The sequence below is a fragment of the Hemiscyllium ocellatum genome, chromosome 1 (assembly GCF_020745735.1).
Source record: "Hemiscyllium ocellatum isolate sHemOce1 chromosome 1, sHemOce1.pat.X.cur, whole genome shotgun sequence".
NCBI classification, from domain to species: Eukaryota; Metazoa; Chordata; class Chondrichthyes; order Orectolobiformes; family Hemiscylliidae; genus Hemiscyllium; species Hemiscyllium ocellatum.
The window spans coordinates 149,988,096-150,015,726 of NC_083401.1; the positions used below are offsets into that span (position 1 = coordinate 149,988,096).

Below are 27,631 nucleotides of genomic sequence, written 5' to 3' on the forward strand. Positions count from 1 at the left end.
ACAGTTGTGGAGACATTTGCTCGCATCTTAGAATTTAAGACTGTTAAGAAAGGTTTCTGTTCTGACTCTATCATAAGAAAATAATCTGCAGACTTTTCATAAGCTCGTGTCGTAGCTAATGCATGTAGATATCTGCAATTTTGATTGTGCTTTCCACATGTTGTATACGTTTATTACATTTAATCTGCTCAATAATGGTATTTTTGCAGATTGAAGTTGTCACCAAGTGTTTTCATTATTTCCTAACTGCTGCTTATTTTTCAATCCCTTGCCTGGCTACAAAAAGGTAGACTACAGAAACTGATTTTGCTGGAGAAACTCAGCAGATCTGGCAGCATCTGCAGAGAGAAAGTAGAGTCAACATTTCAGGTCCAATGGCCATTCTCCAGAAGTTCTGGTAAAGGTCACTGGATCCAAAAAGTAGACTCTGCCACAAATGCTGCTAGCCGTGCTGAGTTTCTCCAGCGATATCAGTTTCTGATTCAGATTTCCAGTATCTGCAGTTCTTTGTTTTTGATTAATAAGGTGGACTAGATTGAAAAAGTACAAGTAAAACACTGCTACATCTGAAGGGGTGTTTGGGGCCTTAAACTAATTAACAGGGGACGTGATGGCCTAGTGGCATTATTACCGGAATGTTAATCCAGAGATGCAGGCAATGTTCTGGGAGCCTGTGTTTGAATCCTGCCATGGCAGATGGTGGAATTTAAATTCAATAAAAACAAGTTCTGGAACCAGCACTGGCTTTGAATTGATTGTCGGAGGGATAAAATTTGGGTCATTAATGACCTTTAGGGAAAAAAACTGCCATCCTTACCTGGTCTGGCCTACATGTGACTCCAGACCCACAGCAATGTGGTTGACTGTGAACTGCCTTCTGGGTAATAAATGCTGGCCCAGCCAGTGAAACCCACATCCCATCAATTAAGCTAAACAAAAAAGAAATGGCTGGAAATGCTGTGAACAACAAAAAAAATTAAGGAAAAGATTTTTTAATTGGATTTTTATACTAAGTTACAATTATTTACAGTAACCAAGCCATCTTTTACATTTATATGTTTCACAATGTCAGTCTGCAGTAAATGAAGGAACACAATGTGTACCGGGACGTTGCAGACAGAGGGATTAACATAGAGAAACAATTAAAAACATATATATGTCGAACTGGGAGCAGGATGTCTAAATACAAACAAAATGACATTAATGCAGAGTTATAAAAACAACAATATACACATCTTCAATAAATCAACATGAATGAATAATATTCAAATTTTTACACAGTAAAAATTAATGTTAATAACCCATCAAAGAAAGAAAGCACTTAGAATAATTCAGAGCATTGCACAACTTCAGGACATCCTAAACCACTTTACAGTCATTGTTGTAATGTAGGCAATGCATCTTGAACCTGTACTCTGCAGGGTTCTACAAACAACTAGGTATTCTATGTTTAGCCATGTTGCATGAGGGTTACATATATGTTAAGATACCATTCTCTTTTGCATTCACCTAACAGAGCAAGTTTGGCATCTCATCTTTAAGACGGCATGCCCAACACAATGCATGGAAGTTGCAGCCTAGAATATGTAGTCAGGTTCTGATCCAGCCTCTGATACAGAGGCAAGTATATGATCACTGAAGCAAAGCTGAAACCTGTCTCTGCTGCATTGTGGTAAAAATCGGCCAGGTTTCCATATAAAAGTAATGGCACTCACCATTGTCAATGTGCAGATGTCCTGGCAAAATTCAGCAGGGAAGCAAATGTAATGTTAACCTAAAAATGCAAACCTTGCTGTTTGTGTTGTGCTGCTGTTCCGTTTGCCTCCTAAAAATGAGACCTTCGCTACCTGATCCTCAATTAAATCTATGGAACATGGAAATTTCTTGTGTTTCTTACGTAGATGCAAATTAAATTCAACACAAAGCTACATTTTATACATTCCATTCTAAGTACCTTTCAACCATGTGGTAAGTGTAAGTTGATGCTATCAGCCTCTGGAAGTGAAAATTAACTTTTATTACTGTGGAAACTGATAAATTTGCGGATTGAGATTTCAAAAATGGAGCATTGGAAATGCTATTTCAAAACTTTTCTTCCATATGTCTTCGTCCTGCTCTGTTGTTGTTCTCTCTCTTTGTTTCTATTTCTGTACCTAATTTGGCATTGAACTTACCTATTGGCATTGAACTTATCTTCAGATTCCTGAAGAAGGGCTCATGCCCGAAACGTCGATTCTCCTGCTCCTTGGATACTGCCTGACTCGCTGCGCTTTTCCAGCAACACATTTTTCAGCTCTGATCTCCAGCATCTGCAGTCCTCACTTTCTCCATTGAACGTACCTACTCTAATTTACACTTCCTTCTCAGTTTGAAATAAAACCAAAAGAAAATGCTGACAATTTCATGGCTTCCTTCTCTGTCCATTGAAGTCAAACAGACTGCTCTAGTTAATTATGCAAGAGAACCGAGTGAAAAATCTCTGAGTGCGCTGAGAGCTCAGATTGCTGGTCAGTGTGCCAATGACTACAGATTACAACTTTGCCAGAATATCCTGACGTTCTTTGGAATAGAGAATTCTAGAGGTATGTATAAAAGTATCAAAAAGGTAATAGATCCATTGGCAATGAAAACTGCTCTATTGACAACAAAGGTGGGGTGGTCATCACTGGAGAGATGGATAGAGTACCATCTTGGATTGTACTCAAAGGAGAACACTGTGATGAGGAAATTCTTGACATTACAGAAAGTCTATCTGGACAAGCAATCCACAGTATAAGAACTTAACCAAATCATTAACTTGCTTGTCAAGCATCACGTCCCTAAACTCAGTCAGCACAGGAGACCAGCACTCCTGTAACATTTCCACAGAACATCTCTGTTTCTACAGGATGGAGGTGGTAATGCTTCTGACCCTGTCATATTGGAGATCCTGGTTGAACATAAGTATGATTTCAGAATTGAGAGATCTACAACTGACAATTGATCAGTTCTTCAACTGTTAATTTTACAATCCCTCAATTTGATTAGGTAATGAACCTATGAAATTGCTTGCTCTGTTCAGACTCTTGTTCTGGATGGACTGGGGAATTTTAAACACAATTGAATGCAGTATGACAGAGATATACTTAGTAAAATTGGTATTTGAGTCAGAAATAATGGTAACCAATTGGAGGAGGATAAAGGAAAATTGTAAGAGGTAATTGGTGGTGGAAAAAAACACATTCAATGGTGCATAAAAGCATCCTTGGATATAATTTTTTTTTTAAAATCCATATCTTTAGACAGCTAAAGTGGGTTTGTGGAGGAAAAAGTATCCTAGATTGCACCTGTTGGTATTTTTGCATTTCTTCTAGCAGTTGGTTAACTCTGTTGGTTGGCCAGATGGTTTTTTTACAGTAGAGTAAAGCTGGCAGCAAGGGTTCAGTTCCGACACCTACCTGAGGTTATTGTAAAGGTCCCAACTTCTCAACCTTACCCCTCAGGTTAAGTGACTTTACGGCCTTACCTTTTTTTTAAATACCCCTTCCTCCAAACTTTGCTAGCAGACGTCCTTCAGTTTTCATTTGAACCATTTTTTCATCAGTTTTGGAAATGATAATGTGCTCTTCATCAGATGACTTGGAGACTTTTAGGGATGAATGATGTACAAAGATATGAAGGTAAGTATTCAGGATACCTATGTCTATACTGTGCATAATCTACAGGAAATATATTTAGATACCAATTGTTTAATGAACTCGGCAAGAACGATTTAAACTTTGGTAGAAAGAGCAGTAGGGTGTGTTGAGATCAAGCAATTAACATTGACAGTTTTGTTGACTGGTCAAAGCCCTCTCCATTCCCACTACCTTTTGGTGTAGCCTGTTTTTATCAACATGTGGCAAGGATGCGTACAAGTCATTCCAGACCTTCTTTAAATATGAAAATCAGGGCCTGGTGATCCTTGACTTCGACCTTAACTGGTGACTGGTGGAGAAGGCATTGCAGCTTTCTCATCAGGTGAAACTCACAGGAGGAGGAGAAAGGTCCTTGGGACCTCCAAAAAAGTTTAAATGTCCCTGTCCTGGACCAACCATTCTCAGATCATAAGACTGTCCTATGTGACTTAGCTGGGTGCCAGAACTGTAACTTGATTTCCCTGTGGTAGATTCCTACTCACCCAAAATAATGTCCCTCTGAGCACCTTTGCAGCTACCACTTGCTGTCTGAGGTGAGTGGAAGGCTGAAAATACGAAGCCTGCAGGTCTGGTACTGGTGTTCCAACCCCTTCTCCAGGCAGTATGTCCCTCACCGCCATGATGTGTGAAAAGAGGTTCTCCCCACTGATTATTTTCTTAATTATCCTAAATCCCTTGTACACCTCCTGCCAGTGGGGGCAGTTTCTAGCTTTCTATTCTATCAGAATCCATCATCATTTTGAACTTTATGAATTTTCCAGATTTTCTGTTCTAGATAGAACGACTTCAACCTCTTTTGTCTCCTTGGAGAACTGAAACTCCCAATTTTTGTTCCTGTAATTTGTTTCTTTGTCATGGCTTTAGTATCCTTCCAAAAGGTGATGTTTAGAACCAGACATCACAATGTCACAAAATGCCTTGTAACATAATCTTTGGATCAATGATGTATAATCAATTTTTGTGCATGATTAATGCTATAGTAAAAATATGCTGAGTCTTTCTTTTGTTCTAAAGGAAATTCTTTGCTGCTTGAGTGTTCTAGACTCTTGTCTTTTCATAAATACTTCCATTGATTTAACAATTTGTCTCTCAGTCTTGTGCCATTCAATCTTGTACACCGAAGCAAGATGGTATTTGCTGCAGATGCATGGTTTATCGAGCTCTTAAAAGTTGGTAAATTAGCATACTTTCACTTAATGAACACTGGTTGGCTGAACTTATTGCCAACAATAAATTAGATGAACAACTTAAATTCAACACGTGGTATCATTTGTGTCTTAAGAAAGTGCACAGGCTAATTTCTTCTTTCTCATTTTATGTTTTTTTTGTGGACTCCTAATTTTACAGTTTTATTAAATAAATAAACTCGTGTCTCTGGGCGATTCCTTGTCAGCTGCTTGTCTTTGTTTGTTTTCCAGATTACTTTTGGTTTCAAGATGAGGTTCATTTCCCTCAGGGATCAAATCTAGCAACTGGGAATCCACATACGACAGGACACCAGAGTCCTTGGATGGACACTTCTCCAGATTCTTAAAATCAGTTTCATAATTCACATTGCTTGGGAAGGTCACTGGTCTGGGCACAGCGTACTTGTTATCCTGAAGCATTTCAAATGGTAGTTCAAAGGCTGTGGGACCTATTTCACTTAAGGAACGCTTTAGAGTATTGTGTTGAAAAGTTGATGCGTGCCAGACGACACCATGGCACATTGAGGAGCATAGGCAAGGCCGAGGCACATCATAAATTGCATAAATGCTGGAATCAGGAGAAGATCCCTCTGGGGGGTTTGTCGCCAAGTGTCCTGTTTCAGGCTTCGGCTTTTTTGTAGTTTTTTGAATGGTTTGAGCGACGGCACAGCCATTGTTTGAAGTCGGGCTGAACGTTCTCAATCCCGTTGATTGCTGAAACACATTGCTCTGGGAATTATTCAACTCTCTCTGAGTTACACTTTCATGGTTCCCCTTTGGTTTTTCCACTTGTGTCACAGTATTTCGTGAACCGTTCCTGATAGCGTTGCTGTAAGAAGGTGGGGAGGCATATTTTGGGATATTGTCTGCTAACCGACTGTCACCTCTGACCCCATTTACACTGGAATCTTTCGATGAATCCAGTGCTTTGTCAGGAGACTTAGCTGAAGTGATTCCATCAGGGAGCTTGAGGTAGGAAGACCTGGTCGACCTCCCTTCTGTATCATGTTCTTTGCCAATTTCCACTTGGCCAATGCAATTGTTCCCTTTCACATTCCCATTCATATTGATCAAGTCCTGATCTTTTCTCATTTGTGTAATGTGAGCCAGGTTTGCGCCAATCTGTGCGTATGTCTCGTCATCTTTTTCTGACAACATTTTTCTGATCTGAAACAAAAAGTGTAATTGCTTGCACTCTATAATGGGAGGAATTGGCTTATTTAGACATTAAAAAATAGAAAAGGGCTTAAATTGTGACAACAGCACATGTTTTTGGACAGTATTTTGTTTTAAAAACTCTAAGTCCCCAAGCTCCTTGACCTTGACAATTCTCCTGCTCATTTCTCCCCCTTTTATTTATCTCGCCATCAAAGCCCTTCTGATTTTTAGCAGTAGGAACCTATCTCTGGTAACATATATCCCCTTTTGGAAACTAAGCAGTGTGTGCTGATTATAGGAAATATCATAACGGAGCTCAAACCTCTCTTCTTCCACTGTAACCAAGTGTAGTATTTCTACCACAGAAATCAGCAGTCAGCAGAATCTAGGGATTGAACCAAGGGTCATCCTAATCTCAGTGCAACACCTTTAGCAGAATTTACCCAGAAATTTCTGGAATATTTTCACTTGCTTTGAACTGGCTGAATAGTAGATATAGACAGAAGTAGTGAGGAACAGAAATGTTAGATTCAGTCTACTATTAAATTCACTGCACATTTGGAGGCAAATAATATGTGTCTTTTTTTGTAAGGTCTATATGCCTTGTTGATACATTATTTGAAGAATCCATCACTGAGTCTCATTTTGCTTGATCTGTTCAGGTAATATATGCAGGTAATTTTCCACTTAAATCTAGTGGAAGGGATAACTTGGCACGTTTTATGGAAACTCTTCAGTTTTCACCCCAATTAAGTCAATGGAATGAAAAATCAAGTGGAGTTTGTACTGAGCAGACAATCGAATGTATCATGACCACCATCCCAATAATAAAAACAAAACTGACCCGCACAGTTCCTGGCTCAATGGAGGAACTCAAAGTTGAGAAAGCTGTACCAATATGTAACAGACATGTTCAAACAGATGGGACATCCTCTGTGGGCAAACAACATGGCTCTGCCACTCCACAGGCTGTAGGGTCCTACAGCACTGAACTCTGACAGCTCTACATTGACATGGCTCAACAAGTGGATGCTGTTTTGCTGCCTAGTCAGTGGCAATTTTAATTGTCCTTCAAATGGTTGTGCCTCCTCCCACATCTCATGTCCAAACCTTCATTCTTGCACCCTTATGCAAAAGAACTAAATTTGCAATTTTGATTTTAAAGAGAAAAGAAGCCCCTGGTTTCAGGACACTTACATGGCCTATATCCTACAAGATGCTTCCAAGTGCATTCTGGGTGAGACTGGCATGTCTCATCTCAATTGTGCTGTTCACCACAAACAACCTGGGTCCTAGCCTACTGCCAGGATTGCGACGTCCAATCATTTATGTGTAGGGGGCACTGGTGCCACACACAACCTGTGAAATGACTGGATCGTCCATTTAAGTGGGTTTTGTCTGTTTCTTGGGTGCTTTACCGATGTTTTAGTGGGAGTGGATCCCATGAAATTTTAGGGCCACATAATTAGAACTCTGATTAAACCTTGTTTTGGAAATGTTGGATTAAATTAACAAATATTTTGCGTCTGTTTTGACTATAGAGGAGACAAAAACACAGAGTGTGGAAGGGAGAGAGGAACTTGTGAAATTACAAACACCAGACAAGAGATGCGAAGAGAGCTGCAGGGTGACAAGTCCTCAGGTCCATGTGGACTTCATCTTGGGGTTTGAGAAGAGATGGCTGATGAGGCAGTCAAATCATTTGTATTAAGCTTCCAAAATTAACTACATCCTGGGAACAGTCTATCCAACTAAAAAGTAGCAAATATTCAATGACCTCCACCTCTGTCCATTTCCTGAGGCAGAGACTTTCAAAGTCACACAAACCTCCAGGAGAAGATAAAACTCTTCTCATCATTTGTCTTAAAAGGTCAACTCTTAAATTTAAAACACTGCCCCCTCATTCTCAACTCACCACAAAATGGAACATGCTTTCTATGTCCATTTTGTCAAAATCAATAATGATCTTATCCACTCAATCCAACCACTCTTTTGTCTTCTAAGTGTCAGTGGAAGGACACTTAGCTTATGCAACATTTCTTCATTTAGACAGCCCCTTCAATCCAGATATCAATCTAGTAAACCTCCTCCAACCCATTTCCAATGCATTTACATCCATCCTAAAATAAAGAGATCAAGCTTGCTCATAGTGTTTCAGATTTAGTCTCACCAATGCCCTGTATAATTGAAGCATAGCATCCTTACTTCTATGCTCAATTACTATTATTGCAAGGAATAGCATTCCATTAGCCTACTTAATTACAGCTATTCCTACATACTGTCTTTTTGTGATCTATGTGCTAGAACAGTTAAGTCTTTCCATGCTTCAGAATTTGGCAGTCATTTCCCATTAAGTGAAATTCTATATTTTTTAAAATTCTTCTTGTCAAAGTGAAGAGTTCCACATTTTCCCATATAATAGTCTTGCCAGATTTTTGCCAACTTACTCACTCTACCTTTATCTGTCTGCAATCTGCTCTCTTTTCCATAGCATGCTTTCCGACATGTTTTGTGCCATCTGCAAAATTAGCTCATTTCCATCCTTCACTCCTTTCATCTAAGTCAATGATGTTAATTGTAAAAAGCTGAGGCCACAGTACAATCCCATTCATCAAATGCTGCCAACCAGAAAAAAAGAGTAATTTATACAAACTGTTTTCTATCAGCCAGCCAATCTTCTATCTGTGCTCATACGTTATCCTTACACCATGAGCTCAGACTTTGCACGATGACCTTTATGGCACCTTATTCAATACCTAATGGAAGTCTGAGTACAGTACATCTGTGTCCATTACTTGATCCATGTGTTACTCTTTAAAGAATACCAATACATTGGCTAAACATGATTTCTCTTTCACAAAACAATGCTGACTCTTCCTGATTAACTTTTCTAAGTTCCCAGCCCTAACCTCTCCAAAAATCAATTCTAATATCTTCCCCATGACAGACATCAAGCTAACTGGCCCAAGGTTTCCTGCTTTCTGCCTCTGGAATAGAATAAATACAAGGGTTGGAGGAGGTTTATTAGATTGATATCTGGATTGAATGGGCTGTCTAAATGAAGAAATGTTGCATAAGCTAAGTGTCCTTCCACTGATGCTTAGAAGACAAAAGAGTGGTTGGATTGAATGGATAAGGTAATGATTGATTTTGACAAAATGGACATAGAAAGCATGTTCCCTTTTGTGGTGAGTTGAGAATGAGGGGGCAGTGTTTTAAATTTAAGAGTTGACCTTTCAAGACAAATGATGAGAAGAATTTTATCTTCTCCTGGAGGTTTGTGTGACTTTGAAAGTCTCTGCATCAGAAAATGGACAGAGGTGGAGGTCATTGAATAATTTAAGGTGGAGAAGGACAGATCCTTGTTCGGCAATGGAATAGGTGGGAATGTGGAATCCCAAACAAACTGATCAGCTCCTAATTGCTAAGTCCATAAGTTTTAGTTTGGGACATTTTGCAATGGAGGAGTTTAACAGCTCCTGGAGCACTCAATCTGGCTGTTTGAAAATTTTAAGGTAGTCTGAGAAAAGATTTTGTAAAAATTTACAAACTTACTGATGCTGCCACCTTTACCAGCTGAATCTGTTGGTACCTTTAGTGTTTGTCCCAGTGTCAGGTCTTCCCTTCTGCCCCTGTGCCACTCACCATAGCTGCTGGCAAACATTCCCAAACTTTCTCCCATACCCAAAATGGTGATGGACAATGACAAAATGCAGGTGAGTGGGTTGTTAATAAACTCAATGGCTTGTTAATTGTTTCAAATCGTGAGCAGGCCTCCAACATCCACGCCCACTCAGATTTTGTAGAGCAGCACGGACACCCCATTTTATATTTCCTGTGGCAATTTACAGATGTGAAATTAGCCCATTTTCAGATTAACAATGCCTTGTTAAATTGTATAACTCACAAACATGCATATTGAAGACCTTTTATACTCATTGTAGCATAAGCAAGGGATAAAATTTGGAAGTTTTTTTTACACAAAATCGCAGAAAACTGGAAGTTTTTCCTCCAAATGTTGTGAACCCTGGTTCAATTGACACTTTCAAACTACAGATCAACTGATCTTTTGTTAGGGAAGCATATGGAGGGACATGGAACTGAGGTGTGTCAATGAATTTGTAATGCAGTTCAGCCTTGAATCATAGAATGTCTATAGGGTAGAAGTAAGCCATTCAGCCCATCCCAATCCTCCAAAGAGCATCCTGCATTACCCATGGCTAATCTATACATTTCAGGGCAATTTCGCCTAGCCAATCCACCCAACATGCACACCTTTGGACTGTGGGAAGAAACCCACGCAGATACAGAGAGAATGTGCAAACTCCACACAGACAGTTGCTTGAGGTTGGAATTGAACCCAGGTCTGTGGCACTGTGAGATAGCCATGCTGACCATTGAGCCACTGTGCTGTCCTTGCTCTGACTGAATGGCAGAACAGGCCCATGAGGTTGAATGATTCTGCCATGTCTTGCAACTGTAGAACAGTTGAGAAAATTTGATTTTACTTTGTGCATGTTTTTAAAGTAAATGTAAAATACCTGAAGGAGTTTAAGGTAGATGAGGGATACTCCAAAGATTGTCGCAGCACACGCTAACAAAACTATAACCAGCAAGACAAGAACAGCTACTAAATACTTCTGAAGGGAATTTGATTCTTGCTGTCCATCACCAACAGTTGACTGCCCAGTAACTGGTACCTATAATAAGAAAAATAGACAAAACAAGAAAATGATAAACAGACTTCAATTTAAAAGCAAAGAAGGTTGTTTATAAGTTTAATTTCCAAAGTGCTTTTACCACTTTTACTTTTGTAGCTATATTAAAAATTAGCATTGGCAAATCCAAAACAAAGTAACTCAGGGGAGGAGAACTTTTGGGACAGAGAACAACTTTCTGGAATTTATTGTGAACTGAACTTAAGCCAAGACAGGAACGCCCTAAAAGCTCTCTGGAGGTATTTCTCTATGTCAGACTACTACTCCAGCTAGTGGACATTCAGCTCTGTATGCCTGTAGTGGGGGATGGTTAATGCAGTTGCCAGTCACTCCTGTGCCACCCTGACCAAGAAGCAATCAAATGCTTCAGTCTATAAATATATATGAGAAAGGGGCAAGATTAGACTAGATGACTTCTCAAAGCTGGGAGAAAGTGAGGACTGCAGATCAGAGTCGAGAGTGGGGTGTTGGGGAAGCACAGTAGGTCAGGCAGCATCCGAGGAGCAGGAGAATCAACATTTTAGGCAAGAGCCCTTCATCAGGAGTGAGGCACTCCTCAAAGCTGTGCCGCTGCTCAGTAGAATCATGGCTGATCTGCCTTAACTCGACTTTCTCAACAGTTCCCTTTGATTATTTGGTTCGCTGAGTGACCCAAGATCTACCGATATCAACCTTGAATCTAATCAATGATAAAGCATCTGCAATACCTGAGAGTACAAAATTCCAAACATTCACCAACCTCTGAGTGAAGGAAAATCTCTTCATCTCAGTCTTAAATGACCATCCTTCCATAATGAGTCGGAACCACCATGTTCTGGGTTCCCCAGCAAGGGGGAAAGGAACATTCAGTATCTATCCTGCTAGAGTCTCACATGTTTCAATGAGATCAACTCTTACTTTTCTAAACTCACAATTTACTCAGTGTCTCATCACAGAACAGCTCTCTCAGCCGAGGGATTAATGAATCTTCACTTTACTGCTGCTAAAGTAGATATATCTGTCGTAAATATGGAGACCAAAAGTGTGCACAGTGCACCAAGCATGGTCTCACCTGGTATCATGTCAAATATGGGCAAGGAAATCTCTTGTTGATTACCATGTACTGCCCCTCCTTGGCTGAAGAATCAGTACTCCTCCATATTGAGAACCACTTGGAGGAAGCACTGAGAGTGGCAAAGATACAAAATATCTTTGGGGATGGGGGAATTTCAATGTCCATCAATAACAGTGGTTCACTACTGACCAAGCTGATCAAGTCTGAAAGTACATAATTGCTAAACTTCATCCTTCCCAATCTATCTACTGCAGATGCATTTTCCATGGCAGTGCTGATATGAGTGACCATTGCACAGTTCTTGTGGAGACAAAGTCCCGTATTCACTTTAAGGATACTGTCCATCATATTGTGTGACCGTATCATAATGGGATAGACTTTGAACAGGCATACAATGGAGCATCTGTGAGGTACCATGGGCTATCACCATTAGCAGAAACATACTCCAGTACAATCCACAACCTCATGGCCTGATATGTCCTCCATTCTATAATCACAATTAAGCCAGAAGATCAACACTGGTTCAATGAAGAGTGCAAGAGGACATGCCTGGGATAACACCAGGTATACCTAAAAATAAGATGTTAACCTAATGAAGCTACCAAATGGGACTACTTATGTGACAAACTCAAGAGCAGCAGGTGATAGACAGAGCTAAGAAATTCTATAGCCAATGGATCAGACCTCAGCTCTGCAGTCCTGCTAAATCACGTGTTTAGAACCTGTGCTCCCATGGCTAACTTGTTTCAATACAGCTATAACGCTAGTATTTACCAGATAATGGTGAAAATTGCCTAAGTATGTTCTGTACACAAAAAACGGGACAAATCCAACCCAGCCAATCACCTCCCTATCAGTCTACCTTCAATCATCAGTAAAGTGATGGAAGGTGTCATCAAGCGGCACCTTCTCAGTAATAACCTGCTCAGTGACGGCCAGTTTGGGTTCTGCCAGGGCCATTCAGCTCCTGACTTCATTACAACCTTGGTTCAAACATGGTTAAATGAACTGAATTTCAGAGGTGAGAAAAGAGCGATAGTCCTTGATATCAAGACTGCATTCAACCGAGTGTGGTATCAAGGAGCCTAAGCAAAACCAAATCAATGGTTAATTGGGGGAAATTTTGTTGCTTGGTTGGAGTCATACCTGGCCCAAAGGAAGGTGGATGTGGTGTTGGAGGTCAGTCATCTTAGCTTCAGGACGTCTCTGCAGGATTTCCTCATGGTAGTGTACCAATGGTACATTTCTTCATGGTAGGCCCAACCATCTTCAGCTGCTTCAAGAAATGACCTTTCCTCTACCCTACGGTCAAAACTAGGATATTTGCTGATAATTGAGCAATGTTTAGCACCAATTGTGACCTTTCAGATACTGAAGCAGTCAATGTCCAATTGTAAGAAGACCTGGACACTTCCCAGGCTTAGGCTGATAAGTGACAAGTAACAATTGACACATTTGTCAGGCAATGACAATGTCCAATAAGAGAGAATCTAGCCATCATTTTTGCCATTCAATGACATTAACATCATTGAATGCCTCTTTATCAACATCTTGGGAGTTGAAAACATTAATCTTTATTCAACAGCAGAAGGAAAAGGGAAAACCAAACCAATGAAAGCTGCATATATTTCTGACTACTTATAGGGACTGCTTGCCTGTTGCTCAACAGTAAACTTACAGTCAATTAATAATCACTGTAGCCAACTCCATTGACTGGGACGGGCTGTTATGTAAGCCCTGTCTAGCTTGTAATACCCGATGCTGTATAGCTCTATCACGCTGAAGGTGATGTTCATCCTTTTCAATGTCCTTATATCTTCCTTCTGCTTTCAGAGCTCTTCAGCCTTCATCACATCCCTCTCTGCCTGATTCCGTTGTGCAGACCACAGCATGCTAGGATTAGTGAGGCACATTGTGGCTGCATTGAACTACAAAGACCATCCAGACTGATATTGGCATCAGAATCTAATCTTCAGGAGAATTGTTGTCTGGTGTCCAAAGGTCTCAGTTGAAGACTGGACTGCATTGTACCTGTGCTCGGCTTCATTCATGGGGTTTCATGATGGAGTCATTAGCAATGGCTGCATTGTCGCTCAGTAACCATCTTTGTAAGGTACCTAGTTGGTGAAACAATACAGGAGGATTAGAGTTCTCACGGCAGCTTACACGGTACCAAGTGCAGATCTCTCAGGTGCGGTACCAATAGTCATAGATGATTTGTATGATGATTGAATGGAATCCTTTTCCATTGAAGTGTTATGGTAATGCCCTCTCAGTGTAATGTGCAGTGCCCTGCACCCAGAGGAAGACGGTGATGTGGACAAAGCCGATTGCCCCATCTGCAGCACTGTCCTTATCATGGGGGAGAAAAGGTAAAGTGTTGTGACCTGACACAGATTATATCAGTAACAGCCTTGATATATTTATGAATTGAAGGTTGTGTGATCCCCACATGGGTCCCCATTGGATCTATGAAAGTATCCAGTTATATAGCAGTTGAGTGCCTTGACAGCTGCAGGGTAGAATAACCACCTTCCCCTTCAGGTCACAGGTCCCACTCTGGCAGTTGGCACAATGCTGTGAAATTGGACTGGGACATCTTTAGTCTGTGGCAGCACTCTACCTTGTTAATCTGGAAGAAATGGCATCAAGGACAGTAGATTCTGGCTCTCCTGTCCCTCCTCACATCCTGAGGGAACCTTCATTGATTAATTCTTTACATAGAGGCATTTTACCATTTACAGGCGATTGCTGGTGGCCCTTGGCTTGGGGTCACAAGAGTTCCTCCTCCATTTCTCTGCACCTTTGAAGCACTGTACCCTACAGCGATGATAGCTCCTGCTGTGACTGAATCCTATGCTAACAATACCAATGAACCTATGTGGGGAGTATCAGAAACAGAACAGATTTTCACTCATGACAGCAGTCGCCATTTGCATCACTGATAAATGATTGGTGAGTATAGTCCTTTATTCGGTGGAACATTGAGCACTCCAACAAGGAGAGCCATGGAATGCCTTTATCAGGACCTTTGGCAGACCAGCCTCATTCCAACCAATACAGCTTATGTCACATCACACAATGACAGAAGGAGATTTTAATCATTGTATGACTACTGATACCTCATTCCCCAACCCACACCCCACCCTCACAGACAGAATTGCATAACGTATGTTGGTGAATAGTTAAGGTTCATGGTGTGAGGAAATCAGCTTCATACCCTTGTGCAGTCTATGTGGCCTTGGATTGGCTTTGGGAATTATGACCTGCGGATGCCATATTTAAGGTCGCTGTGATTACTTCTGCTTTGCAAGATGTCAATCTTCAATCTGCAATGACCAATGACATGGTCAAGATTGATTGTGATCAGGATTTGTATCCTGCACAGTTTGACTTTGCATATATTTCACATGCAGGCACCCGCACTGCAGATATCTTTATCCTGTGCCGTGTAAGGGCCTCATTAATACAATTGGCCCTTGACTGGCCTCACATTGCTCACAGGTACAGCCCATGTGCTCAGGCAGAAAAAGAAACACTCATCCCCCTCAACACCTGGAGTGGCTGCAGTTATTTTCTACTTCCAGAGTACAATTACAATTCACACTACGATGGAAGATAACACAAGTCTTGCTTGGTTGAGTTGGTCACAGGCTCAGCCTGGTAACCATGTGAATCCCCCATAGTCCTTCCTTCCTTGCACTCCCTGTTGAGCCCATCAATGTTGAGATTCCAGTTGTTCTTATACACCTTTTAAAATTATGACTTACTCTCCAACATTACCCCTGGCCCTGCAACTGATTCTCATCATGCCGCACTGTACCCCAGGGTGGTATGACCATCGATTTCAACCTCTCCTATAGTACCCCATACCCTCTAGAGAACTGTTGTCTCATCCCCAGTTTATATGTTGAGTTTTCCCTGCTCAGAATTATTGTCCCCACTGCAACCCAGAAAGCTGCCTCCAGTCTCTAGAATTGAGTTCCTCAGTGACCCCTGATAACTCCTCTTGACTTTTGAATCAGCTGACCCCCAGGACTGACCATGGACCACTCCTTGACTGACTTGGATGGGCAGTCCTGACAGATGAGTGACCTTGAGTGATCTTTGAGCGGCTTCTTAATCGATTTATCTTGAATTCCTGGACTGATTGAACTGGACTTGCAGGACTGACCATAGTCTACTCCCTGGTCTGTAGTAATGCAGAGCCCCTGACCCTAACAACTTCAAGGGTCTGATTGACCTTGTCCAAGCCCCTGGACTGTTATTGGACATTGCCCCTGACTGAATGTGCTGGTACCTCCTGACTGAAGACTGTTTCTTTTGACTTGACTAAAGACTATTCTGTCTAGTCTTTGAGACTTGCCATTTGGTTGAAGTACATTCAGTGAATTTGGCAAGTAAACTGCTGGCACATGCTGCAGTTGTGATATCGACATTATAAGGTACTGTACAGTGATAGCTCCACCCTATTGAGGTGCTCTCACTGCTGACAATCATGAGAAGTTCCCTCACTTTGTGTAGAGAATAAATGGCAAGGCTAGACAGAAGTCATTGAGTCAGAGAGTTATACAGCATGGAAACACACCCTTCAGTCCAACCAGTCCATGCCGAACATAAACCTAAACTAAACTATTACCACCTCTCTGGTCTTGCCCCATATCCCTCGAAACCTTTGCTATTCATGTTCTATCTAAGTGTCTTTTAAATGTTGTAACTGTGCCCACACCCACCACTTCCCCAGGAAGTTCATTCTACATGTGAACCACCCTCTATATAAATTCTCTCTCCTCTCATCTTAAAAATATGCCCCCTTGTCTTGAATATCCCCCCCATGAAAAAGACACCTATCATTAACTTTATCTGTATCCCCTCATAATTTATAAACCTCTATAAGGTCATCTCTCAATCACCTAGCTCCAGTGAAAAATGTCCCAGCCTATTCAACCTTTCTTTATCACTTAAACCTTCCATAACAGGCAATATCCTGGTAAGTCTTGTGAGTCTTGAAGTTCTGAATGAGAAGGCAGATTGCAAACAGGAAAGGCAGAGATGATGTCCATATCCAAATAGGCTCAAAGGTACTGAGAGAGCAAGCGAAGAGCTCTGAGATACACCCTGGTTTAATCTTTAAGATGGTTGCCTGCCGCTGTGTGTAAAATGGCTGCAGTATTAAAATAAAAGGTGCCTGTAGTGGAGAACTGTACTGGGAGTGGGTCAAAGTTATATTATGAGGATGTGGAGAGGCTGGAACATGTCCGATATTCTGTGAATTGAGTGCACAGGCAATCTCTGTCCATAGAATCTGCTCCAAGATGCTGGGGTCTGCGTTGTAAAATTGAAGTTCCGAGGAGCAAGCCACCAGCTGCTTTGACCCTCATGTCAGGAATTGTGGTTACTCTTTTAATTACTAATTAAATCTGCCTCATTTCACACTGTCCCAGTGATCTACTTAAAAGCATGTTCTCTGCTCATTACATCATAGTTCATGGTCTTGCGCATTCATTTTTAGTTGGTCATAAGAATTTCCCATTTTCAATTTCAATGAGCAATGAACAATATGATGAGGAAAAAGAATAAATGAGTGGATTTCTCATTGCCATTCAAAAGAGAACAATTACATATAATCATCATCGTAGAATCCCTACAGTGAGGAAACAGGCCCTTTAGCCCAACAACTCCCCACCGACCCTCCGAAGAGTAACCCCCTCAGACCCACTCCACCTACCCTGTATTTATCCCTGACCAATGCACCTTACCTACATATTCCTGAACACTATGGACAATTTAACATGGCCAATCCACCCTAACCTGCACATCTTTGGACTGTAGGAGGAATCTGGAGCACCCAAAGGAAACCTACGCAGACACAGGGAGAATGTGCAAACTCCACACAGACAATTGCCTGAGGCTGGAATCAAACCTGGGTCCCTGGCTCTGTGAGGCAGCAGTGCTAACCACTGAGCTGTCATGGTTGAGATCCCAGCTGGTGTTATTACTGGACAAGTCAGATTCCAGATTGAAATCTAGCTTGACTGATTTTTTTTTGGACTTTAACAAGGAGGTCTTTCACTGAAACATAAACATGCAGTTCTGAATAATTTGTTTTGACAAGAAAACAAAAGTCCATTATGCACTAGAATGATGATAAAAAAGAATAAACCAAGCTATTTACATTTAACACAAATTTAAATATTTCAAAGCTAATGAAAAACTTCTTTACAGTACTCACACCAGAGAGAACTCCCTTCTCTAACACATCTATAAGGCTAAAACTGAGGCTTTAATCTCAATCCTGTGAATCTAATAGCCTATTCTACTTTTCTTCATAAAACTGACCTTAAATCAAACACTTCTGGTCTGGAACTCTCAAACTAAACTCCTTACACAATTGCAATCTGTTTGTTAGCAGTTCTAAACTTGCTCCTTTCTTCAGGAGAAATAGTTTTTTACAAGCAGCTTCAATTAAGATTTCTGAAAACCTGAGCTGAAAATCTTCTTTCCTCTGATATTTCCTCTGAGCCAAACACCCCAAAATTGCAGATCCTTCTAACGGAAGGTTAGTTTGTATGTTTGTTTAAAACTGTCCAGATATAAATAAGTTTCCAATTAGTCTCCAAAAACTAACTTTCTCGCAGATTAAAAAAGAAATGGCTTCAGAAAGCTTTACTAGTTACAATATTAGATCTTCAATAGCTTTATCCTGAGATCTATTGATAATATCTTCGAGTAAAAAGTGAGGTCTGCAGATGCTGGAGATCAGAGCTGAGAATGTGTTGCTGGTTGAAGCACAGCAGGTTAGGCAGCATCCAAGGAACAGGAAATTCAACGTTTCGGGCCAGAGCCCTTCATCAGGAATTTGATTCCTGATGAAGGGCTCTGGCCCGAAACGTCGAATTTCCTGTTCCTTGGATGCTGCCTAACCTGCTGTGCTTCAACCAGCAACACATTTTCAGATCTATTGATAATACATTGTCTCAGCAAGCTGCTACCAAAGCATTTTATAAACTTATGTTTAAGATACATTTACCAATTTGAATTGCCCAGTTTATATTAATATTCCTGTCTCCCAGCATTATTGCATTGCCTTTGTTACAAGTGCCAATCATTTCCTACATAACACTCTGCCCAATAGCATAACAATATTTGGGGGCTGGATTATAAACTACTCACACAGTGTTTTCTGACTCTTGCTATTTCTCATCCAAAGGGTGTTCAAATACATTAAGGGCAAAAGGGTAACTAGGGAGAGAACAGGGCCTCTCAAAGACCAGCAAGGTGGCCTTTGTGAGGAGCCGCAGGAGATGGGGCAGATACGAAACAAGTATTTTGCATCGGTAACAAGATTTTGCATCGGTATTTACTGTGGGGAAGGACATGGAAGATATAGAATGTAGGAAATAGATGGTGACATCTTGAAAAATATCCATATTGCAGAGGAGGAAGTGTTGGATGTCTTGAAACGCATAATAGTGGATAAATCCCCAGGACCTGATCAGGTGTACCCTAGAACTCTGTGGGAAGCTAGAGAGGTGATTGTTGGGCCTCTTACTGAGATATTTGTAACATCAATAGTCACAGGTGAGGTGCCGGAAGACTGGAAGTTGGCTAATGTGGTGCCATTGCTTAAGAAAGATGGTAAGGACAAGCCAAGGAACTATAGACCAGTGAGCCTGACATCGGTGGTGGGCAAGTTGTAGGAGGGAATCCTGAGGGACAGGATGTACATGTATTTAGAAAGGCAAGGACTAATTAGGGGATTGTCAACATGGCTTTGTGGGTGGGAAATCATGTCTCACAAACTTGATTGAGTTTTTTGAAGAAATAACAAAGAAGATTGATGAGGGCAGAGCAGTAGATGTGATCTATATGGACTTCAGTAAGGCATTTCGACAAGGCTCCCCATGGGAGACTGATTAGCAAGGTTAGATCTCATGGAATACAGGGAGAACTCATCATTTGGATACAGAACTGGCTCAAAGGTAGGAGACAGAGAGTGGTGGTGGAGGGTTGTTTTTCAGACTGGAGGCCTGTGACCAGTGGAGTGCCACAAGGATCGGTGCTGGGTCCTCCACTTTTCATCATTTATACAAATGATTTGGATGTGAGCATAAGAGGTATAGTTAGTAAGTTTGCAGATGACACCAAAATTGGAGGTGTAGTGGACAGCGAAGAGGGTTACCTCAGATTACAACAGGATCTTGACCAGATGGGCCAGTGGGCTAAGAAGTGGCAGATGGAGTTTAATTCAGATAAATGTGAGGTGCTGCATTTTGGAAAAGCAAATCTTAGCAGGACTTATACATTTAATGGTAAGGTCCTAGAGAGTGTTGCTGAACAAAGAGACTTTGGAGTGCAGGTTCATAGCTCCTTGAAAGTGGAGTCACCGGTAGATAGGATAGTGAAGAAGGAGTTTGGTATGCTTTCCTTTAATGGTCAGAGTATTGCGTACAGGAGTTGGGAGGTCATGTTGTGGCTGTACAGGACATTGGTTAGGCCATTGTTGGAATATTGCGTGCAATTTCGGTCTTCTTCTTATCGGAAAGATGTTGTGAAACCTGAAAGGGTTCAGAAAAGATTTACAAGGATATTGCCAGGGTTGGAGGATTTGAGCTATAAGAAGAAGTTGAATAGACTGGGACTGTTTTCCCTGAAATGTCGGAGGTGGAGGGGTGGCCTTATAGAGATTTATAAGATCATGGGGGGCATGGATAGGATAAATAGACAAAGTCTTTTCCCTGGGCTGGAGGAGTCCAGAACTAAAGGGCATGGGTTTAGGGTGAGAAGGGAAAGATATAAAAGGGTTTAGATCAGAGTGGTGCTGGAAAAGCACAGCAGTTCAGGCAGCATCCGAGGAGCAGTAAGATCGATGTTTCAGGCAAAAGCCGTCCATCAGGAATACAGGAATACAGCTGTATGAAGGGCTTTTGCCCGAAACGTCGATTTTCCTGCTCCTCGGATGCTGCCTGAGCTGCTGTGCTTTTCCAGCACCACTCTAATCTAAACTCTGGTTTCCAGCATCTGCAGTCATTGTTATTACCTAAAGATATAAAAGAGACCTAAGGGGCAACTTTTTCACTCAGAGGGTGGTACGTGTATGGAATGAGCTGCCAGAGGATGTGGTGGAGGCTGGTACAGTTGCAACATTTAAGCGGCATTTGGATGGGTATATGAATAGGAAGGTTTGGAGGGATATGGGCCAGGTGCTGGCAGGTGGGACTAGATTGGGTTGGGATATCTGGTCGGCATGATGAGTTGGACCGAAAGGTCTGTTACTGTGCTGTACATCTCTATGACTCTATCTGCATGCAAACTGGTTCTACTCCTGATTCTTCTGAGCAAACTCCATTCGTACTAAGGTCCTTACATCATCCTCATTTCCATGCTGCTTTTTTGAAATATAGTGCACTTTGGAATATTGATACCACAATTCTGGTTCCCTGGAAAGTGAGGGCTGAAGTTTCACTGCTATGTGATGACAGGTAAGCAGGCAAGATTTGTGGTACCATCCTGCACCCAGGCGATTTTTCCAGAGGTGACTTGGTGGTCAAACGGATCTGCTTTCGCAATAGTAGCTCAGCTCATTTTTCATGTAAATGCTAATAAATTTGCAGAGAGACTGCTTTGTAACAGTGATGCCAACCTCCCAGTTCGAATCTGCAGTTTCTTCCAAACTGGATGACTTCTATCATGACTAATTGACCAATTTGGGGGGAGAAAAAAAGTTTTTGCTTGACTATTTCCCACAGGTTTATGATTCCAATTTGACCCCGATATCGAGGTCTTGATCAAAACTGAAAGTCTTGCTCCACGACTCTGAAATGGTGATTAAATCCGGATACTTTGTGTTGATATTTTATTGATTTTGTTATGAATGCCTTGTGTATTGAGATAAGCAGTCTCTAATTTTAACTTTGGTTTTGCCACAAGTTTTGCTTGGATCTTAACATAAGACACACTGCCAACTCCTGCTCCCCTACTCTGTTCTCTTTATCCATATGATGACACAAATCTCTTGCATCTTTAAATTTCAATTTTCTTTTCGCCAGGCTCCACACTTCCTGAAGCCCTTTTAGTTTCAAGTGTGCTATTGGCTTCTATTTATACAATTCACCAGAATGTTGATCCCAATCCAGCTGTTGTGGCGCCCATCCCCTCCCTCCCAAGTAGCAGTGTCAGTGTCATGTGTTTTGCTATATTCCTTGAGCAATGTGTTTAATTTTGTCGTCGATTTGACTCCATGACAATTTGAGTTTGGCTCAGGTAATAATCCAGAAATTATTACTGTTGACCTTCAGCTTTTTAAGTTAGAGCTCAATTTCTCAAACTTCTTCCATAGAACCTCATTCTTAGTCCTGCCTTTGTTATTGCTGGGTGGCATGGTGGCTCAGTGGTTAGCACTGCAGCTCCACAGCACTAGCGTCCCAGGTTTGATCCCAACCTCGGGTGACTGTCTGTGTGGAGTTTGCACATTCTCCCCGTGTCTGCGTGGGTTTGCTCTGGTTTCCTCCCACAGTCCAAAGATGTGCAGGTTAGGTGAATTGGCCATGCTAAATTGCCCATAGTGTTAGGTGCATTAGTCAGAGGGAAATGGGTCTGGGTGGGTTGCTCTTTGGAGGGTCAGTGTGGACTGGTTGGGCTGAAGGGCTTGTTTCCACACTGTAGGGAATCTAATCTAATCTAATCTAAATGGACCTCAAAACTGGATTCTCATCCTTCCAGTCAAACTAATGATATCTATGGTGCAGTTAGAATCGGCTGTGCTATGGGTCAGTTTGTAAGTGCACTCTCTCATGTGTCTATTAACCATGTCATGATCTTAGATGATGGTGCTATTGGACAAATCAGATTCCAGAATGAAATTTGGCTTGATAGATAATTTGTAAAAGAAATGTGGTGGCCATTCACAGAAACCTCAGACAAGCTTGCAGAAGCGCAGACCAAAACTTGTTCTGAACTTTTTATTTCTCGATTTTCTAATTTATTCCTACAACCTGCAATGCTGGACTATTTATTTCTTTATTTTCTGATTTTTTTTCGCTAAGAAGTTGCACTGAAGATTCTGTACCTTTGTCCCTAAGATGGCATCACAAGTGACGACTTGTAAACTTTTCACTGTCCTCATCTGAGTACTTGTGACAGTAACGTTAATGCAATTCACAACGTCTTATGACATACAGCAAAACAAAGTATCATCTTTTCCCTAATGTAGAACTACAGAATTTCAGTAAGTCTTTGGAACTCCTTGCCACAGAGAACTATGGGGCAGAGTTCTTGTGTAAACTTAAGAGTGAGATAGCTAGTTTCTTGATCAGTAGAGGAATCAAAGATTACAGGAAACTTGCAGATTAATGAACGTGAGGCACGTCAGCTCAGGCATGATCCTCTTGAATGACAGAGCAGGTTTGACAAGCCAAATAGCTTACTGCTGCTCCTATTTCTAATGGTGTTAAATCCAGAGAATTTACCCTTCTATATCAAATCTTTAATTTTGACTTAACAGCTTCTCCCCAGTTGTATTGTGAATTGTGAAGTCCTCGTAGATTCATACTCAAGAAACTAAAACCTTAGACTTTCTCAGCTTTTTAATAATCTACAGGTTTCTAACCAAGTACTTTTGGCCTCGAAGTTTCACAAGGTAAACATTTATACCAGGTCAACTGTGCTTTCCCTGTACGGTTTTATGCTGATTACTGTATAAATAAAATTACATACCTTCCTAACTGGTCAGCTCAGGTCTCTTCCTAAATTGCCTGAGAAACAATCAGTCTTTAGATTTCTAAACTAAAAGCCATCCTTGATTACTCTTAATACAAAACATGCCTTTCAATGTTTACTCCCTTATTGTAAATCCCACAGTATCAACAACGTTACATTAACATTCCAAGAGTTTGCAGTCACCTGCTTTCTGACATATACTAGATTGGGTCTTGGTTCCAGGAGGACACTGCAGCCTCTTACTTAACCTTTCACAAAAGTAACTACATTGGTATGCCACTAGTTTGAAATCCAATGGGCTCAGTGGTTAGCACTGCTGCCTCACAGCACCAGAGACCCGGGTTCAATTCCCGCCTCAGGCAACTGTCTGTATGGAGTTGACACATTCTCTCCGTGTCTGCTTGGGTTTCCTCCGGGTGCTCCGGTTTCCTCCCACAGTCCAAAAATGTGCAGGTTAAGTGAATTGGCCATGCTAAATTGCCCATAGTGTTAGGTGTAGGTGAATGGATCTGGGTGGATTGCTCTTTGGAGGGTCGGTGTGGACTTGTTGGGTCAAAGGGCCTGTTTCCACATTGTAAGTAATCTAATCTAATCATAAAATTGCAGACATTTCAGCACGGTTGGTCAAACTGGGTCTGCTGTGAGAGGTTTGTACAAATAACCTCAGTGTTCTTTGATTGCAATGGTCAGTAACCATCTGGAGTGAGGTAGGTTGGAGGCGATGTGGAATAGGGAAGGCCTCTTAAATGGTGTAGATTGAGGGATTAAATGGAGGATGGGGTTTCTGCTCTTGATTGTTATCTGATAATACTTGCTGGACATTCACTTGTATAGGTACCAGATGAAAGCTGGATCGTGATACTTGAACTGCCTACTAAAACTCACAGTTAAGGCTCACACATGAGGAAAGGCCACTTGGATAAAGTTTCAGTAGAACTGCTTCAATATGAGTCGGAAAGTTGGGGAGAAAATAATAGTGGAAAAAAGAAATAAAAGTCTGACAAGTAGAATTGAAAATCAACCTACTAAAAGTTTATATAAGTATTTAGCTGCCAGGAAACAGATGGCGTTTCCCACAGGCAACATCTGTAGGGACTCCAAGTTTGTCTTGACGTGGCATTGAATCAGAATTGTCACAGGCTCAGTGAACAGTGAAGAGTTTTGCTGATGTTGTCATGGTTACTTGAATTCAGTTTACTTTATTTCCAATGAAAAATGACTATCATGGAATTTGTTGTTTAAAACCCCGTGTGTCCCATAAAGTCAAAATATCTTCCTTTGAATTTTGAAGTGCACTTAGCCAAATGCTGAATTATAGAGCACTTCCCGATTTGTAGCATTCATTAGGCAAATATATTAACTTCAACCATATTACATGTTAGTTCTATTGTAAGATTTACATGTATGTTGGAAGAGTAGAACACAATTAATATTTTAACTGAGTAAAAAAGGGAAAAGTAGAAGACATTTTTAAGTGGAATTTTTCTCGCCCTTAATTGTAGTCAAATGAACCCTTAGTTGTGAGTGTAGTTATGTGAGTATCTCTGTTTGCTTCTATGTGTGTGGTTGGGGGAATGGTGGTTGAGATGAGGGGATGTGGTGAGGGAGAATTCCAGCTTTAATCTTTAATACTCATGCGATGTCTTTTGTGCAAAACACTTTGGAAGCTGACAACATATGTAATCCAGGCAAACATCTTGAATTATTTATGTGTCACACAGCATCAGTACCATAATTTCACACAAATATTGCCTCGACCAAGAATACTGAGAAAGTGAACCTCTGTCAGTAAAATTTCATTTGTGATGAATTATAGCTACAACTAAATTTGTTCCTTTCATACTAACACCAACAATTGGTCAGTCTTGCTATTGCTGTTTGTGGGGAACTGCTCTAAGTAAGATGGCTGTCACCATTATCCAATTACCATCGGTAAATTCAAAATAATTCCTTGGCCTAGATTTTGCAGACAGCGATGAAAAGTGAGCAACAGCCTTCAACAGACTTGCTTTTACTTCCTTTGGACTTGTGTACTCAAACTTCAAGAACCATACAAGAACTCAGCACCCTCTTCAAATAATCTAGGATGTATGTGAACAAAGGCAAGCGACTATGCAGTGTGTTTACTAATCAGATCAAAAATTGTCAGTGAGCAACACAAACAGTGAGCCAGGAAGTGTTAATAGAACTTTACATACCATGAAAACTTTGGTACAGAAAACAAAACAAAGAGATGGACAAAGATTTGATTAAGGGGGAGAGGGAGAAAGATACAGTGAGAAAAGGATTTTAGTGAATTGGAATTTTTTTTAACTTTTAAAGGTCGTCAATAAACAATTAAAAGGACTGAGACACTACACTTGTTAAATTTAATTTTCAAAGCCAGATAGATCATTAAGTAAGAATTAAGACTACCTTGCCATCATAAGAGTAGTAATACTGAAAAGAACAAGAATTAATCTTTCTGACATGTTTAATTCATATTGATGAGCAAAAAAGAGCAACTTTGCACTGTTTAAATCTTGTGTCAGACGGTAGGCTAGCAAGAGTTCTGCAACTTTCGCATTTGGATTGTAATATCTTCATTGATTTAATAACTCATGTGGGGTCACTAATTGGGCACTGTCCAATTCACACAAACAGCAGTGAACGCTGGTTAGTTTGTTATTTTTATTGCAAAATCCAACCAATTGGAATACATACGACGTGCATTGAAATGTGCTAAGAGATGTAATGGCATGCAATATAAATTATTTCTTCCTCCCTTCCGAGAACATAGAATGAGACCATCTATTGTGTGGGAAGTTCTTTATAATAACCATAATCATGTTCTTCCATTACATTTTGGAGCCAACAAGAATTTCAGGCTCCTATTGTTCGGAAGGGGGAAGCCGTTACAGTCAAACCTATAACTAACCAAAGGCATAAAATAACAAGGAACTATTTCACCACTATAGAAGGCTATTTAACAATATATTAGGGAAGTACCTATTTAGTATCAATGAAGGCAATCTAGAAAAAATAAAACTACCGCATACCGTATTTTAACAAAGGAGTCACCTGATTGTATGCTAATTTAATTCATTGAAATTTAGTGAAATTGGAAAGAATCATGAAAGTAAAAACAAGATTCTACATTAGCACGTTCTAAGACACCATGGAAATAACATTTTCATTTTCATCATTTACTGTCCATACTTCTGGCTGCAGAGCGATTCTCCCTGCACTATGTCCTGACCATTTACTGTGTACTGTGAAGAGTTTTTGACAGCACCCCAGTTTGAGATTTTCTGTTCTCATTCAGCAGGCAACCTTATCACCTCCTTTAGTGATTGTTAATTTGGAATCACTTAACCCTGAATTGTCAACCACTTGTTGCTGTGGATGCAAACTTGTTTCTCACACAAAATTCACACCCAGAGCATTTTCCATTCATTTTGTTATGGCAAATGAAGATCAATGCATGTATGAGTAGCTTATGGTGCAGTTCAGTGTGTATTTAGGAATGTGTTGACATGTTAAAGGAGACCTTCCACAGATCATAGATTTTACCTCAACACTCTATAATCTCCTGAGGGAAAGTTCAAAGTATGCTTCAAGGTCCCAAAGCAAGCAAATAAAACCTTAGGATATCAATGCACCCTTTTTTTTATTCTAACCTGAAATTGTGTGTTAAATCATTGTAGAATGAGGGAGTTTTGAATGGGTTTTTGGTTTTTGAGAGGCTGGAATATCTATGAATTGCAACCAGTAGAACTGGAATGAAACCAGAATTAACCACAACCAATAATGTCAGAGTAGGTAAAATGTTGATATAGTAGTTTACAGAGAAATAGATTTCTATTAGTTTGTTTTGTGCTCAGTGTTGATTTCAGAAGCAAGAGAACAGTCCCGAAAAGTTGATCCACCCAATTCCAGAATGCAGACCTCTGTACAACCGCTGAAGACTGCCTTTTGCATTCGCTAATAAAGAGAATGTAAAAAAAAGACTTACCAGCAATATCCCTAACCAAGTATAGTTCATCACCCAGAATGAGTAGAATACTGTTCTGAACATTGTTCTCCGTTTCCTGGGGCTATCAGCAATGACTGAGACAATAAACCTAATGTATCTATAGA

General features: G+C 40.7%; 1 protein-coding gene across 2 annotated transcripts; it reads right to left on the minus strand.

The window, feature by feature from the left end:
• Nucleotides 1-1,042: 1,042 nt before the first annotated feature.
• Nucleotides 1,043-27,631, minus strand: LOC132820571 (uncharacterized). 2 transcript variants are annotated; one of them, XR_009645225.1, is made up of 4 exons: nucleotides 27,507-27,631; nucleotides 10,564-10,722; nucleotides 4,160-6,031; nucleotides 1,043-3,625 (listed from the first exon to the last, which is right to left on the minus strand). XR_009645225.1 is itself a non-coding variant. In XM_060832782.1 (3 exons), exons 1-3 carry the CDS (start codon nucleotides 27,567-27,569, stop codon nucleotides 5,030-5,032), a joined length of 1,224 nt encoding a protein of 407 aa, XP_060688765.1. In that variant the 5' UTR covers nucleotides 27,570-27,631; the 3' UTR covers nucleotides 1,043-5,029. The 2 variants fall into 2 exon arrangements, 1 of the variants encoding a protein (XP_060688765.1); XM_060832782.1 differs by having other exon boundaries at nucleotides 1,043-6,031.